Below are 17,492 nucleotides of genomic sequence, written 5' to 3'. Positions count from 1 at the left end.
CATAACTCCATTGTAAGTTGAGGAAGTTCTGTAGTTATTTCTTTTGGTTTTATATGCAAGTAATTTGTAATTTAAATTTTATTGAAAAGTAATGGGGCTCTCAGAGGTGGCATAATTTTTCAAAACTAAGTTTTTCCCTAGGTATGCAATGTTGAGGGATTTTTTTTTTTTCTTTTTATGCAACAGAGTACGTGCTGCTAACTCACCCATCTAGGATACTGTTCTTAAAGTGGTAGAAAAAAGATGTAACTGACCTAATGTGTGACTCTGTGCTGTGTATTTAAACACTTTTGTACCTTTAAAGTCTGGTTCTAGATAATTAACACGGTATGGCCTAAGAGTAGGGTTTCTGAGCCATGGTGTGCTCAGATTCGAATCGTGGCTTCACTAGTTTTGTATGGTGTTGGGCAAATTGCTTAAACTTGGTGCTTTGGTTTTCTCCTCTGTTAAATGGTGATGATACTATCCCTGCCTCGTAGAGTTCTCACAAGGACTAAATGAATTGATAGCCTCTAAAGCAGCTAAAAAGAGGTCTGCCTCATAGCAAGTGCTCAAAAATTTAGCTTTTATTATGTTGAGAATGAAGATCACGTTTATATTTGTGATACCCACCATTACTAGATAGATTTAGAGAAATTCTTTCCCAGATTTAAAGATGAATAATCATAAATCAATGACATAAGATATGAAGACTATCGTTTTAACCTTTTATCCAGCATTTTCGAAATTAAAAGAGCTACACAATGTGCTCCGCTTGTTACGAAGATAAATAAAACATCTCTGTGTTCTCTAGAAGTGAACACAGATGAATAAAACAGTTGACGTGGGTGAGGAATAAAGGCCTAGCGTTGGCCATGTGAGAAACCAGCCAAGGCCGAGATTCCCAACTGTAATGCAGCCACCCTGGTGCCTGCCACTCTTTCTAGGATTTCGTTCATGTTCACATCTAGACTCCATTTATACTCTTTGCGTTAAATCGCTCGTTGCCATTCTAGGGGTAGTTCCGTAGCTGGGTAGAAGGTCTATCTAGCTTTCATGTATCGTGGCGAACCAAAAACTCGAGGAGCAAACCCTCGACAGAGCAGAGTATCAGGTTTTAGTTTTCGCCATTTGTCTACTTTATGTTGAACTAAGCTGGTTGTTCCCATCAGCCATTCCGTGAGAAAGGATTACACGCTCTTCCGTCCATCGCTGAGCAGGTAGTTTCAGGGCGGGAATGCTAGCGTGGCCGGTGTACTTTCGCAGCGTGGGTCGTGTGGCTTCAGCAGCTGACCCTGCACGGCACACCCTATCCTGTCCCCCAGCTGCTTCCCACTCAGGGGAGGAGAGCATGAAGCCAGTGAGCGGCAGAGGCACACAGCGTTTGAGCACTCCCTCCTCCGCTGATTTACAAGGTCGTGTTGTCATAAAGACATTTGAGTTTGTTTGAATCACTGAAAAAGCCTATTATGATAACCATAAATGTATATGATTGAAGATTTGCAGTCCTGCTTGATTTGTGTGGCAAGAAGAGTTCCCATGAAGGAAAGACCAGGTCTTCCCTCATCAGAAAGTTTTACTACTCGCCAAGATCTCCAAGGTAAATTTTCTTTCCAGAGAAGACCAGGGGTGCCTGGGTAGCTCAGTCGATGTAAGCATCAGGCTCTTGATTTTGGCTTGGGTCACCATCTCACGGTTTGTGAGTTTGAGCCCCATGTCGGGCTCTGTGCTGACAGCGTGGAGCCTGCTTGGGATTCTCTGTCTCCCTCCCTCTCTGCCCCACCACTGCTCACACAATCTCTCAATAAATAAACAAACAAACAGGTTAAAAATACATATACCAAAGAAATCATTGTAGAAGCTACATATTTGTAATGCAAGGAATATATTTAGAAGATCACGAAGAAGCTGAGAATAGTGACTGCTACCGGGGCAGAAGCCTTGAGGGGCTTGAGGAAGAAGGGGCGGTGGGGGGGTGGGGGGAGGGGCACCTATTTCACTGTCTACCCTTTGTGTGCTACCTGTTCTAAATAAGTAAATTTTATCTTTTAAAATGTTAGTCATTTTCGTAAATAATAGATGAGTACGTAGGTATAATGCTTGCTGTTATTTACTAGGCAAGATCACGTCACTGGATACCAGCACCATGCGGGCAGCCATGAAGCCAGGCTGGGAGGACCTGGTGAGAAGGTGCATTCAGAAGTTCCATGCGCAGCATGAAGGGGAATCCGTGTCCTATGCTAAGAGGCATCATCATGAAGGTAGGCATCTCTGCATGGTACTTTTCTTGACGTTGATTTTGCTATGTTACTACTTCCTGTGGAAGCTTTCTCTGAAACAGTGGTTCTGAAGTTCACCTCAGGAAACTCGGGTCTGTTGACTTTTTGTGTTCATACGTACTTTGCATCATCCGGCCCAGAAAATGCTGCCGTCTAAAGGAAAACTTTATAGACTCTGTGGGACAGAAGAATGAGATGACTAGAAGATAATTTCATAAAAACAGAAGGAAGGGAAAAAGGTCATGTTCGCTGATCCTAAGGCTTCTGTATATAGAAAACTACATAATAAGGTACCACTTAATATCAAAAGAAATACCTGAATCCTAAAGACAATCTGGAAGTAAGAACGAAATGAAATGTGCAAGAGCAGCTAAATTCCCGATAGGGGTCTCTCCGGCCCTCCTTCCACGTGATGACCACCGAAGACTGCCCAGGTATTTCTAGAAGGCTCCAAAAAATGAGGGGACTTGACTGAGGTCACAGGGCAGCTAGACTAGACCGTAATTAACAGGACTGCTAGAGCTAAAGCCGAGACTTCAAAGGCCTGTGTCAGTAATAACAGCAGCCCTCACCGAGCACCTGGCCTTTGTCCGACGCTGTCCTTCTTTGTAGTAGCTTGTTACTCCTCAGCAACAGCCTGTGGGCAGGCGTCAGGAACTCCAGTTATCAACGGGAAGGCGGACGCAGATGAAGTGACTGGTCAGCACCCGAGCTTAATCTGGGGTGTCTCCTGGCAGTCTCCCTGTCGTGCCGCTCCCAGAGTTCTTTGCACAGAATCCCGTCTCCTCTAGTGCGTTCTGGTGTTTTGTCATACTGGTGAGAACAAGGGGGGAAAGATGCCTTTTCCTTAGCTCTTCCTCATTAAGTACTAGGTGGGGGAGGGGGAGAGAGACCTCTTCTTCACCTAGTCTCCTGATCTGCTCCCATGGACGCCGCGTGTCTGGCGCGGGGCGCCTGGCTAGTGGGCCTGGATTCCCCAGGGAGCAGCCACCGTGCCTGTGAGGGACGAGGGGCGGCGGAGTGCGCCCTGCAGCTCCGTTGGGCGGATTGTCAGCGTTTTGGCAGACAGAACATCCCGACTCCTCATTGAAACAGAGTTTTAGTTTGTCCTCTTCCCTTCGATGTGCATCTGTGACCTTAGCGTTTTACCAGTAGTGTTTGCTCAGACTCTGTGTTTTAAGACCGCTGATGAAAAAGTACAAATCGTAAATGACCTCTCTCCCCATTCCCTTATTTTTCTCCTCATCTTATTCATCTTTTTCATCTTCTTTATCCTTCTCAGAAATAAGCACACAATCCAGAACCTTGTGTCTTTCAGCATTTTTTTTTTAAGTTGGAAAGAATAAGAGGAAATAGAGGTTCTACACTTGGCAGAAATCAGTATTTAACCTACTGTTTCACTAGATCTGGTTTAAAATTTAAAAAATAGTAACAACAAAGAATAAGAAATCACCACGAGCAAACATGGTCAGCATCCTTGAGTCCTGAGTAGCAATGCCCTACACTGAACTCTGTGGCCTCCCGAGTCCTTACAAAAGGGTTTACACAAATGTACCAGACACCGTGGTAGGTTTAAACAAGCGGGACCCACTGAAAGGAAACTCCAAAATGTATGAAATAGGTAAGATCGAAAGTAATCAATCACACTGAGTAAAAATCTCCTAAAATGTTGTGTTGAAACGGAAGAGCTTGCTAAAGAAATCCAGGTGTATGCTTAAACATATCTACTTTAGTAGTAGAGATGTTTGACGTATTTCCAAATGAAATGGAAAACCTTCAGGGGTCACAGCCGAGGTCAGATAAAATTCTGAAATCATAAGCCATTCGAAGCAGGAGTCCCGTTATAAAGATTATATTCGTTCTGCCTTTTAGGAACATACTGCGCAAAAGCAAGATGCACATAAGTCCAGTGATTCATTTCCAGGACTCCCACTTTGCAGTAGCTTCGTGCAGCGGTTGACGGCACAAAGTAGTACCTAAACGCTGCGTGTACCTGAGACTGCGGAGGGGGTTTCATGGGGGAAATTGCTCGAAGTGAAATTCTGCCAAGAAAAGTCAGAATCCACACTGTGCGTCAGTGACTCTCTCGCTCCCTCCCTCCACTCACTCACTCGAGGCAATTTTGTGGGGTCGTGAACGTGCTGGTTCTGGCTGGTCTTGGGGCTCGCGGTTCAACCCACAAAATTTGTGTAGAAGAGAATGCGAGAAAACACGGTAGGCTTCTTAAAATGGTTTAAGAGGGTAACCAAATTATATGGCTCCTTTTTTTCCTGAGCCGAAATGTTCTTTTTCAATATGTAGTATTTGACCGTTTTAAAACACAGTTGTTTTAAAAGATAAACCTGAAGTTTTATCGTAAGAGAAGTTATTTTCACCTAGTTGATTTATACATTTTCTTCTGTTGTCTTGAAAATGGAAACAGATTCTTTATCCAGAAGTTAAACCATTCCGCTTTTATTGTTTCAGTTTTCTGTTTAGCCTTTTTTTTTCCCTCTGAAAAGATTTTTCTGATTGTTTATCTTTTGCTTCCTGTTGTCCCATCCACAGAAGTCATACTTCTTCTTACACACTGAACAACAGATTGGGGAATAGTACTGTGAGATGGTGAACAGTACGTAACTTCAAGATGAATATTCAGAGGATACGTTTAACGTCATAAATTTTACTGTAATATTTTTATTAGCTTAGAGGGAAATTAAAGGCAGCTTTACACTCTAAAGATATCCTGTCTGTGCACTGTACTGTTTATTTTAAACAGATCATTGTGAAGCTTGTTTTGAGCTAATCAATGGTTTACACTCTTTTTCGCCATGGTCCTGAAGATTTTAAAAAGAACCTAGCTTGAGGGTCTAATAAGCCTTATTTGAAAAACAAAAAACAAAAAAACACAATATATTGAATTTGTTAGTATTTTGAGTAAAAAAAAAAAAATGTGCTTTTAAAATGCTGTAATGTTTTAATATCATAAACTATTACTGACAACTTTTTAACATGCTGGTAGGAAAATCTTCAACTTAACAAAGTTTATTACTGTTATTATATCTTATCCTGCCCCTACTCTCTGATTTTTTTTTTTTTCTAAACATGCATTCTGTTTCCTTACTTGCCCACAGTGCTGAGACAAGGATTGGCATTCAGTCAAATCTATCGTTTTTCCTTGTCCGATGGCACTCTTGTTGCTGCACAAACGAAGAGCAAACTCATCCGTTCTCAGACTACTAATGAACCTCAGCTTGTAATATCGTTACATATGCTTCACAGGTAATCCTAGTTATAAGAAATCATTTTCAAAAAAAAAAAAATCATTTTCCCCTCCCAAGTCAAGAGAAGTGTTACAGAAGCAACAGATCACCCTAGAGCTTTCCAGCCTTGTCAGACATTGCTGTTAATCAGCCCCAGGCACGTAAAATATAAAACTGAGTTGCTATTAACTGTTGGCTAAAAGACAGCTTATTTATGATGCCAGCCAAGAGGGCTATACTTTGAATTCTCGTCTTAATACTAGTGACTTTTAAAAGGCAGCCGGAAGAATATAGGCTAGCACCGGCTTTGCTCTGGCACGACCGCCTGGTAGGTCGGAGAAGGGAAATCCATCAGTTCCCAGCGGTGACCCATGCAGTGTGGGAGTATTGAGGCATGATTGCTGGTCCTGTGTGTTTAAATCTAAAACTCTCAAATATACTCAGAGGCAATATTTTAGATTTTTATTCTCAGGCTTAAATTAACTTCTTGACGTTAGCCTTTAAATTGAAAGCTAATGAACATGTCCATAAAAAAAGAAAGTACAGAAAATTGAATGTTGATTTTAAAATGAATTTGTCATAAACTATATTGTTGTAGAGCACAAATTTAGGAAAATGATTACATTTCAAGTTATGTAAATATTTATGGGTGTGCTATATAAAAGTTTATGAGCTACTGTCAGAAGATATATAAAGTTGCTCTGGTTAAAGAGTCCCCTTTTATTACATTTCTTGATTATGTACTTTCTTGTTTAGGGATAAAAAAAATGGGCAGCCCTGTTTGCCAACTGTTAATAAATCTGACCTCAAACTGAAACAATTTGAAAGTGATTACAGATGTGCCAAATTTCACCCCCCCCCCCAAGTGAAAGCTGATGTTTGACAATTTGTGAAACCTGTTTTGTTTGGATTTGTGAACACATGTGGTAACTCACAAGTGACTGCCAAGGCTGTAAATTAAAGCTCATAGGACTTGGAAAATCATCTAGCTCAGAAAACCTGCTTTTAGTCACTAGTAAGGGAGTGGATGGGAGCTGTCTAGGTGTTGGGAAAGTAAGATCACAGACCAGGGTCACTCCGAAGTTTTGTCCCAGGTTGTCTATCGGAAGCTCTCACTTTGACTTGCAGAGGGATCTCTTAGACAAGGTGCTCTAATCCTAAATGCTTTTGGTAACTTTATTGGTTCTAGAACTTGTGGAGTTTCTAATAGTTAGGGATGAGTCCCCCAGCCACCCCACCCCCACCCACACCCCCACCAAGTTTGCTATTCGTCTTGAGCCAAGTAGTATACCTCAGAGCTCTCTGGGCTTCCAGATATGACTATTGTTAGGAATTAGAATCTGGCAAATAATTGAAGACAGCTCCACTCGTTTGGGTCTTTCCTTTAAGATGGTACAAGTTCTTAGTTATTCATGATAATATACATACCATTAAATGAGAAAGATACCATGTACTTGGAACCCCTCTAATGTCTTATCTGGTAATTACAGTTTCGATACAGTAGTAGTCAGATTTAAAGACAGCCCCTCTGTAAAACCGCAGACATCTTAATGAGTTGACTGAGAAACATCCCTCTTGGTCCAAAACTACGCGTGTTCAGTCTTGTCCGTAATTGCAGATTGTTTCATCAGAGTGTTATCGGTCCTTTAAACGTACTCTGTTCTTTTAAAGAAAAGAGGCCATCTCGTTTTCTTGAACTAATAACAACTTGCTAAGTATTTTTTCTTGTATATTTCTTTCCTCATTATACAGAGAACAGAATGTGTGTGTAATGAATCCGGATCTGACTGGACAAGCGATGGGGAAGCCATTGAATCCAATTAGCTCTAGCAGCCCTGCCCATCAGGCCATGTGCAGTGGGAACCCAGGTCAGGACATGACCCTCAGTAGCAATATAAATTTTCCCATCAATGGCCCGAAGGAGCAGATGGGCATGCCCATGGGCAGGTTTGGTGGTTCTGGGGGAATGAACCATGTGTCGAGCATGCAAGCAACCACTCCTCAGGGTAGTAACTATGCACTCAAAATGAACAGTCCCTCACAGAGCAGCCCTGGCATGAATCCAGGACAGCCCAACTCCATGCTTTCACCACGGCATCGCATGAGCCCCGGAGTGGCTGGAAGCCCTCGAATCCCGCCCAGTCAGTTTTCCCCCGCAGGAAGCTTGCATTCCCCTGTGGGAGTTTGCAGCAGCACAGGAAATAGCCATAGCTACACCAACAGTTCCCTCAACGCACTTCAGGCCCTCAGCGAGGGGCACGGGGTCTCACTGGGGTCATCGTTGGCTTCACCAGACCTAAAAATGGGCAATTTGCAAAACTCCCCCGTTAATATGAATCCTCCCCCACTCAGCAAGATGGGAAGCTTAGACTCCAAAGACTGTTTTGGACTTTACGGGGAGCCATCTGAAGGTACCACCGGTCAAGCAGAGAGCAGTTGCCATCCGGGAGAGCAGAAGGAAGCAAACGATCCCAGCATGCCCCAGGCTGTGAGCGGCGAGAGATCTGACGGACAGAGTAGACTGCATGACGGCAAAGGACAGACCAAACTCCTACAGCTGTTGACCACCAAATCTGACCAGATGGAGCCTTCACCCTTATCCAGCTCTTTGTCGGACACAAACAAGGACTCCACGGGCAGCTTGCCTGGTTCTGGGTCGACACATGGAACCTCGCTCAAGGAGAAGCATAAGATTTTGCACAGACTCTTGCAGGACAGCAGTTCCCCTGTGGACTTGGCCAAGTTAACGGCAGAAGCCACAGGCAAAGAACTGAGCCAGGAGGCCGGCAACACAGCCCCTGGTTCAGAAGTGACTATTAAACAAGAGCCCGTGAGCCCCAAGAAGAAAGAGAATGCACTACTTCGCTACTTGCTAGATAAAGACGATACTAAAGATATTGGTTTACCCGAAATAACCCCCAAACTTGAGCGACTGGACAGTAAGACAGACCCTGCCAGTAACACAAAATTAATAGCTATGAAAACTGAGAAGGAGGAGATGAGCTTTGAGCCTAGCGACCAGGTGAGTTTGTAATGCGCTCTCCCAAGTGTACTAATCCATACCCATCACGGCTTCTTGTAGGGGCGTTTGGAGGCCTCGGGTGACTAGAGACAAATAAGCCTTCTGCTTTGTTGTCCTTACGTTGAAACAGGCTTCGTTCTCACTTCAGCTGCCCGTTCCACATATTCTTGTCTAGCAAAGAGCGACATTGTTGTAGAGCCAGGGCTGGGCTGACTTTTCTTTTCATTTCTTTTTTCGTAAGGGGCCAAGTGGTGAATATTTTTGGCTTCGCAGACCATACGGTCTCTGCCACGGCTCTTCAGTCCCGTCATTGTAGCGCAAAGACAGCCAGAGACCTAGACACTATGTAGACAAATGAGTGCACTGTGTTCCAGTAAAATTTTACATACGGATGCTGGTATTTGGATTTTGCAGTTTTCATGTGTCACAAAATACTCTTCTTTGGATTTTTTCTTCAATTATGAAAAAATGTAAATCCAGGGGTGCCTGGGTGGCTCAGTCCGTTGAGCGTCTGACTTCGGCCTAGGTCATGATCTCATGGCTCGTGAGTTCGAGCCCCGCATCGGGCTCTGTGCTGACAGCTCAGAGCCTGGAGCCTGCTTCGGATTCTGTGTCTGTCTGTCTGTCTGTCTGTTTCTCTCTCTCTCTCTCTCTCTGCCCCTCCCTCACTCATGCTCTGTCTCTCTCTCTCAAGAATAAGTAAAACATTAAAAAAAATTTTTTTTAATGTAAATCCATTCTTAGCTCAGGGGCCATCCAAAAACAGGTGGTGGGCAAAATTTAGCCCACAGGCCAGATGTACTTTGCTGACCCTGTTACTAGCAGACGCCTGAATTGGAGATAATCACTTCCTTGAAACTGGGCTTTGTTAGGACAGACTTAATTAAATTATTTCCCATCTACCTTGCTCTCTTTTTAAGATAAGCGTTTGGTTTTCAGACCTAATGAAGATCACTGTACCTCTCTTTATTGTCTGCTACAACTTCTGATTAATGCTAAAGAATCATTTAAAAGAAAAAAGAGTTCTTTCTGACATGATGGCTTGGCATAAGATGTTTCCTGGGGACTCCGTGAAGTCTGGGTTAATAATCCAAGACTTCACCCTTCATTATCAACTCTGTCTAACCCCTGGGAACTGCCCTGTACTTCAGACCTTTTAACTGACTGGTTAACAAGGGAAGAAGCTGCATAGGCCTTTCTAGTTAAAATAGTTCACTAATTTGTCTTGAAATTTGGTTTTCAAGGGGATATTTTGTGTGACACGCCATCTTGGGGGACTGGGTGTGGATGGGGAGAGAAGAGAGCAGCACTTCCCTGCTAGAATGTTGAAGTCCGCTGAGTCAGCAGAGGCTGGCCCTGGGGCAGGACTAGGATTGAAAGCAAGAATCAGGAAAGCTGAGGCCCTTCTCGCCCTGCTAGCTGGGCTCACTCCATGGTTCTAAGCATTTAGCTTCCTTTATTTCTTTCACTTTGATGTCTTGGCAGCTGCTGCCATTCCTATAAAACAGGGAGGATTTTCTAAACCTTTGTCCTTCACAAGGGAAACAGCCTAATTCTATAATCATCTTTGATAATTAATCCTTAAACTTAGAGGTCAGCGCAGGGTTCTGTGATACAGCTATTCTGTAATGCTGTAAATTCAAGTAAATTGGGGAAACTGAAAGTTGTAGCAGAAAGGTGATCGCAAAACCTTGGATAAAGTATAGTGTGAAACTATATTGACACCTATAAATGTTTTCATCTCTTGAGGTTTACTAGGTTCGAATACAGAGAGCTAGTGGCAGTTCAGAGTGGCAGACACATACTGTCACTCAGGTCTCCCTAACACGTGCTAGAGGCCAAGATGGTGACCCATGTCGGCCACCTTAGCTTAGTGGCTGGCCCCTCCCTCCATACACAGGATTTATTTCTATCCCAGGCCTGAGGCCCCGGGGACTTAGAGGGTCAGGGAAGGGGGACACTGCTTGGCATTTCTATATTTAATATATGATTACACTAACTTCAGGCAAACTGGAAAAAAAATTTGTTTTTAAAGTTCTTGAGTCACTTGCCATGTCTAATTGTTGCTCAGGGGAAACATTTTTCTAATCAAAATCATCTCACCTAGGGTACATAAAGCCCAGGGTGTAATCAGCACAAATCTGTTATTTTGGATGGACCAAAAAGCAGTGTAGACACACACACACACACACACACACACATACACACACACACACACACACACAGTATTTTTTTCTTAATGAAACCCAGTCCCTGGCCTCACCCTCCATTCACTCCCATTTAAAAATAAAACTCCACCAAAAAATACTGCAGAGCAAATTTAACATTGAAAACATTGCAGCTTGAAAAGAAAAGTTACCACAGGAAGTATGCATTACTTAAATTTAGATCAAAGTTAGAACGCGTTACTTTAAGGAAAAAACACTGATTCTTTTGCCTCCTGCTCTCCTTCACTATTCCCAAAACAGATTCATTGTATCTCCTTTTAACTGCTGGACCACTTTGTTGAAGGTTTTTCTTTCATTTCCAGGGAATCTAAGTTTTTTATTTAATAAGGTAAACTCTTAGGGAGCCCGAGTTGTACACTCAACTGTCTTGTTATTTTGACTCAGAGAAGAGCCATTAACCAAGTTTGTGTTTAACCTACCACTAACTTATTAAGGGCAGGAAGTACTTCGATCGTGCTATTATACCTAAAATAGAGCTCTTTACTGGGCAGAGTATTTAAACAACATTTGTTTCTACGTCATTTCGTCACCAGCAGGAAGCAGTGACAGAAAAATTTCCAAAATGTTTACCGACTTTTTTTTTTTTAATGTTTACTTGTTTTTGAGAGACAGAAAGAATGAATGTGAGTGGGGGAGGGCCAGAGAATGAGGGAGACATAGAGTCCAAAGCAATCTCCAGCCTCCAGCCTGTCATCACAGAGCCCCATGTGGGGATTGAACTCACGAACCGCGAGATCATGACCTGAGCCAAAGTCTGATGTTTATTTAATCGAGCGAGCCACCCAGGAACCCCCCAACTTTTCAGCTATGTACTTATTTGCCTAGTGGGGTGTGTTGATGTTCTCTCTGATGCTACTGGGCCGGTTATAATGAGGGTTCAGAATTATAAGGAATTTCTGAAAGGAATTTCTTCTTATCTGACACCACTAGGCAACCCATATTTTAAGCTGGTAATGTCCTGAAAATTTTCCTCCAAATGTGGCAGAATTGTATAACCGTTTTTTAACAATTTTACCATTTCTTAACAATTTTTTGTTAGGCAAATGTGGCAAAATTGCACTTCTTATTTAAATTTTTGAAAAGATGTTTTGTAACTTATCAAAATACTTGTTATTAAAATGCATGTGCTCTTTATATTTCCTTCAGAGAACAAGTTGATTTGACACATGAAAAATTCATAAAACCAGAAAAATGAAAAATTAAAGAAATCAAGTCCAATTTTCATTTTGTAGAACTTTTATAAAAATCTTTCTGACTCATTTTCTGCCTGAAATAGTTTAAACTAACTATTCAAATTGATGTGGCTAATTTGAGCATTCGAATAGATGCCTAAGCAAAACTTGGAAGTATCTCGGCGAAGCGTTTTCAAGGAAGGCATTCCTCTTTCTGTTGTGAAGAAATCAGGCCTAACAAAGTAGACATGGACTAGAAGAACTTTTGATGAGAACTAAAGCTTAAAAAAGTTAGGGAAGAGGGGGAAATATTTGATCAGAAACTTATGTGGTCAGATCTATCCCTTCCACAACCTACGTGACTACAGAAGAAAATGCCATAGTTGTCAGATTTTATTGCCTAACAGCCAAAGGGGTTATAGTAGACATTCTGAATTTTGTCTCCTTGATGAAGAACATTTAAAGTACACTTAAGACAATTTAGATGAATGTTAGATGTGTACTCCAGAAATTAACAAGAAATAAACACAAGCACAACAATATTATCTCTAGTGGGGAAAACTGCATAATACATTCTTCTGATGTAAGCTGAATGAATTCAAACAGTGTCTGTCCATAGTTACGGAGATCTAAAGAGCCAATTTCTTTTGAATATGAAACCAAGAAGTTCCTGCAAGGCTTTCTAAAGACAAAAAAGCATTTAGTCACTAGACTGACCCACAGTTGAATTTGGTCAGCTCTTAAAATGACAAAGATTAAAATTTGAAAATCAGTTTGAATACGTACTTTTTAAAAGTAAAAATCAACCGGGGCTCCTGGGTGGCTCAGTTGGTTAAGCATCCAACTTCGGCTCAGGTCACGATCTCGCAGTTCTGTGGGTTCGAGTCCCGCATCAGGCCCTGTGCTGACAGCTCAGAGCCTGGAGCCTGCTTCGGATTCTGTGTCTCCCTCTCTCTCTGCCCCTACCCGACTTGTGCTCTCTCTCAAAAATAAACATTTAAGAAAATAACAAATAAAAATCAACCAAGGAAAATCCTGAATTTAAAATTTTCTAATTATTTGAAATTTAAACATTAATAAATTGATCTAAACCATCCAAACATATTTTAACATTTTATATGTATAACATTAGATTTATTTTCAACTCATTATGTTAGACACAAGAGTAGGTTACAAAGGAAGAATCATGAATCTTGTCATTACAACTCTATGAGGGGGGCTCCTGGGCGGCTCAGTTAGTCGTCAGACTCTCAGTCTTGTGGCTCGGGCCCCACATCTGGCTCTGTGCTGGGCGTGGAGCCTGCTTAAGATTCTTTCCCTCTCCCTTTGCCTGCCTCTCTCTCTCTCTCTCTCTCCCTGTCTCCCTGTGTCCCTCTCTCCCTCTCTTTCTCCCCCTCTTTCTTTAAAAAAAGAAAAAAGAAAAGAAAAAAAAGAATTCTTTGAAACGGGTGATAGTTATTTTTCTGTTTGATGTGGTTTAAAGTATAATTCCATTTGCATGAAAAGAGTAAAGGTCAAAAGGAAAGGTGGGAGTCTAGACACAGGCTGTTGTAAATCTACGTTGTAAAAACTTTCTTTTATACATACATACCTGGGATTGGGGGCAAATAGAAGATCATCCATTAAGGATAATATACTTTATTATTGTTTATCTGAACCGATTTGTGTTGGCTGTTTCTCATCCAAGACAATCTGTGAAGCTTTTTCGAGAAGTATCATATTATTTCAGTCCACCTCCTTTCCTCCCTACCCTCTCCCCACACACACAATGAGCTTTAAAGGCCACTTAAAAAAAAAAAAAAATACACAAGACAGCAGCATAGTAGGGAAACTTGGTTTCATAGGCCAGCAATAAACTTCAGTTTATTAGAACCTCTTTGTTATCTCTTTAGTTTAATGACACAGTTATAAAGATATTTATCACACATTTTTATGAAATATTTTTCTGAGTGGCTCAGTTGGTTAAGCATCTGACTCTTGATTTCGGCTCAGGTCATGATCTCATGGTGGGTTTGAGCCTGGGATTCTCTCTCTCTCCTTCTCTCTCTGCCCCTCCTGGGGACTCCCTCACCCTCTCAAAATAAATAAACTTTAACATATATATATTTTTGTGATAAATTAATGGAAATTTCATTGATCCTGGGCAGTTTTCTTAAATTCCAGGTTAGTATGGTTAAGGGAACTCATCTGATTGAGTGTCCGTTACTATATTCTAGGCACTATCCTTGAAGGGAAATAAATGTTCCTACTAATGTTTACTTATACCTTTTGTATTCAGCAAAAACACGACATAGATTTACAGTGGAGTCACTTTACCTGTCATTTGATTTACATAAAATCGTCTGTTCTTATTCAGAAGAAGCGGTGGCCATGAAATGGTTAAGGAGCGTGAATAGTTTTGCCTACGTTTTTCCCAATAAGTATGTACCTACAGAGCGATCCTGAGGTGGCTGACGAGAGCTTTCTAGGTTTGGGTTCTCTTGTGACTCTCACTGTGGAAATGTAGCTACGCGGTTTTAAATGCGGCACAGCCCCTACTCTGTCATTTAGGACTCAGCTGAAGAAACACCAGTGTGCTTTCACCTTGGAGGAAAAACTGGCCGTGTTGCCCGTGGAGAGGGAGGGGACGTGGTGATGCATTGAGGTGTCTTCCTGAGGAGTTTTAAGGGTCATTTTGTCTGTGTCTGTCTGTGCTTTAGGATGCTAACTTTGGAACCTAACCCGTACCTAAGATGTATCTTTCCCGTGTTTGATGCCTCCATCTTTTGTTAGAGATGCGTGGCCAATCTAACTAGAAAACGGTCTGTCATTGCTCCAGCCAACACACTGGGAGCTTCCTAGAAAGTGGATCTCCAAGGTGGTACTAAGCTAGTTGACGCTGAACAAGGAATCAAATAAAATGTCACTTCCTAACTTGAGAAATACGTCCAGTAAGACTTCCCATACAGATACTACATATGCCATAAATTGCAAAAACCATAGCAAATCCAGCCTCTATGTGGGGAATAGGAGTTCTACATAGAATAAAACTGTGAGCCATTTGTTTCAAGTGTGCCTCGTATCAGATGTAAACAATTTCTTTTGAATTGCCCGTGTCGACAAAGGGTTTAGTCATGGTGAAGGACTTGAAGTCCACCCAGGGACTTTGGGGAAATTGCCTAACTTCTGTGTTTCCACCTACACATCCAAGAAATCATTCTTACCACTTTTTCTTCATTAGAAACTGCTTCTAACATTTAACTTACCCACTTTCGTTTGTAGTTCACACAGCCCGACTTTAAACACTTGGCATGTAGATAGGTTCCACTTACAAGAACGTAAAATAAGTTGAGCTTTTTGGAAGAAGAGTGGTAGGTATGAGATAGTGGTAATATTTATCTTACTATTTTGATGTTGTAATGGAAATGAAATTATTTCGGTAAAAGGAAAACCCTAAGAAACGTTACTTCTGCCTTCCGTGAAGTCAGGTTTAATAGATGCTATGTTTGGGGACACCGTGTTTTATCCTGCTTCCCTACATGTTGTCACCTAGACTGGTGAGTGGCTGAGAAAGCCACTGTCCTTTGAAACTGAAAGTGCAAGCAAGGAAAAAAAACACCAGTCAAACTGAAAAGGCAACGCTTAACTATTCATGGTTTCTCTGAGCTTATTTCGTGTCTTACCCCTGCTCTGAAAAAAAGAAGTCCAAAAAGGAAGTGACCATTTACAAAATACTGATTTACTGTGAGTTTAGATCACATTTTATAGCGGTTTTTTGTTGTTGTGATTTCCTAGGCAGAGTGAACCACAAAACCTAGACCTGGACTGTAAGTTATAGCACACTCAGAGTTAATTAGAAATCTGCATACTCGTGATTAATTGAATTATCAGCATAAAATAAAGGGGAATTTATAAATTGCCAATGAAACACAGTGCTGGAAGGGAGCTTTCTAATTCAGTCACCTCCCTTTTTCTAGATGAGGAGGTTGAGGACTAAGAGATTAAGTTATTTGGCCTTCGTCAATTTAATTTTTTAAAAGATGATCGATGAACTTGTTAGGCCTGAGGGATGTGCGTGCATCAGCATGTTTTGTTTGGCCGTGGCCGTGGCCGTGCCGTATGCCAGTTAGGTCTGTAATTGCAGATGCGCCCGTGGTGCCCACTCTCTAGCAGGACTGGATAAACTCTCCTGTTTGTTAACTGCAGCCTGGCAGTGAGCTGGACAACCTGGAAGAGATTTTGGATGATTTGCAGAATAGTCAATTACCACAGCTTTTCCCAGACACGAGGCCCGGCGCCCCTGCTGGATCAGTTGACAAGCAAGCCATCATCAATGACCTCATGCAACTCACAGCTGAAAACAGTCCTGTTACACCTGTTGGAGCCCAGAAAACAGCATTGCGAATTTCACAGAGCAGTGAGTATGAGATATTGATGGTTATGCCAAGAAATTCCCATATAATCACCATTAGCAACAGTGATTATTAAAATCTGATACAAACAGCTTAGTCACTTCAATGTTTTTGTGGTCAAATAGCACCATCTACTGTCCTGGTTCTTCAAAACACTATTCAAAATGGATTCTAGTGAACATGGCTTTCCAGCATTCTCTTATGGTTAATTGAATCAACACGGAGGGAGACTGACCTACATAGATAAAGTTCTTTAGATGATTGTCATATTTCCCTTTATTTTAGCTACTGCCTTCAGAAATGGAGCTTAAAATAGACTTTATATATGTCTAGATATGACTAGATACTGGAAATATAGAAAATTAGAGTTACGCTGACTTTTTAGGAGTGATGTGCTATTAAAAATTCTTACTATTTAATCATCATACATGAATGGGCTATATATATTAAAAATATCCTATCTCTTAAGAATCATCCTATAAATATCACTTTAAATGGAACTTTACCATAAACGTTTTCTAAGTGCATTTTAAGTTGGCTAATTTGATACAAAGCTTGAAGACCGTAGACTATTTGATAAAATACATTTTATTTTAGATTTTTGTGAGTTTAAGATGAATTATTTCTTCACCATGATCACTTAATTTACAAACTCAGTAGTTACCTAAAGTCCAACAGTTTGAATGGGAAAAAATATCTTTCCCTTACAAAGAGATATAATTTATAGAAAGATAGATGACCTCTTCAGTGTTAACTTGGGGAACAGAATGGTTTTTCCCTCGTCAAGTACAATCGGATTCATTGTTCAGCATTTATTCCCAAACCAGAAATGGCAACCACCAACCAAATCACAAAATAATCTTTAATTAGTGGACCTTTTCTCAAGTGATTCTTGATTATTCCAAAAGGGGTAAAACAAAATAGTTTTTGCTTGTTATCTCTCAAACCTGTCTGTTTTGTGAGGAATGGAAAGTAGTTAGGGACCATGGGAGATCACAAAGTCAAAGAGTTGGGAAGGGAGTAAGAAGCATACTACAGAGTTTATGCTCATTAACCAGAGGCATTAATGAAGGGCAGCATGGGAACTCATGGTTTCTCCTCTGTTTGTACCTCCTACTGGAAATCAGATTATTGGCTGGTAACTGAATAGCAAAACCTGAGGGAGTCATGATTAAGCAT

General features: G+C 41.3%; 1 protein-coding gene across 12 annotated transcripts in view; it reads left to right on the top strand.

Moving 5' to 3' along the window:
• Positions 1-17,492, top strand: part of NCOA2 (nuclear receptor coactivator 2) — a 291,623-nt gene that overhangs the window by 237,183 nt on the left and 36,948 nt on the right. For all 12 annotated transcript variants that reach the window (XM_058699787.1, XM_058699793.1, XM_058699792.1 and 9 more), the window contains 5 exons: positions 1,478-1,579; positions 2,097-2,240; positions 5,372-5,519; positions 7,253-8,522; positions 16,108-16,318. In XM_058699787.1, coding sequence (XP_058555770.1) covers positions 1,478-1,579; positions 2,097-2,240; positions 5,372-5,519; positions 7,253-8,522; positions 16,108-16,318 — 1,875 coding nt within the window. The remainder of the gene's footprint in view (positions 1-1,477; positions 1,580-2,096; positions 2,241-5,371; positions 5,520-7,252; positions 8,523-16,107; positions 16,319-17,492) is intronic.

The sequence above is a fragment of the Neofelis nebulosa genome, chromosome 14 (genome assembly GCF_028018385.1).
Source record: "Neofelis nebulosa isolate mNeoNeb1 chromosome 14, mNeoNeb1.pri, whole genome shotgun sequence".
Taxonomy (NCBI): Eukaryota; Metazoa; Chordata; class Mammalia; order Carnivora; family Felidae; genus Neofelis; species Neofelis nebulosa.
Note: the sequence above shows the minus strand (reverse complement) of the source record. Positions and strands in the feature narration are given on the sequence as shown.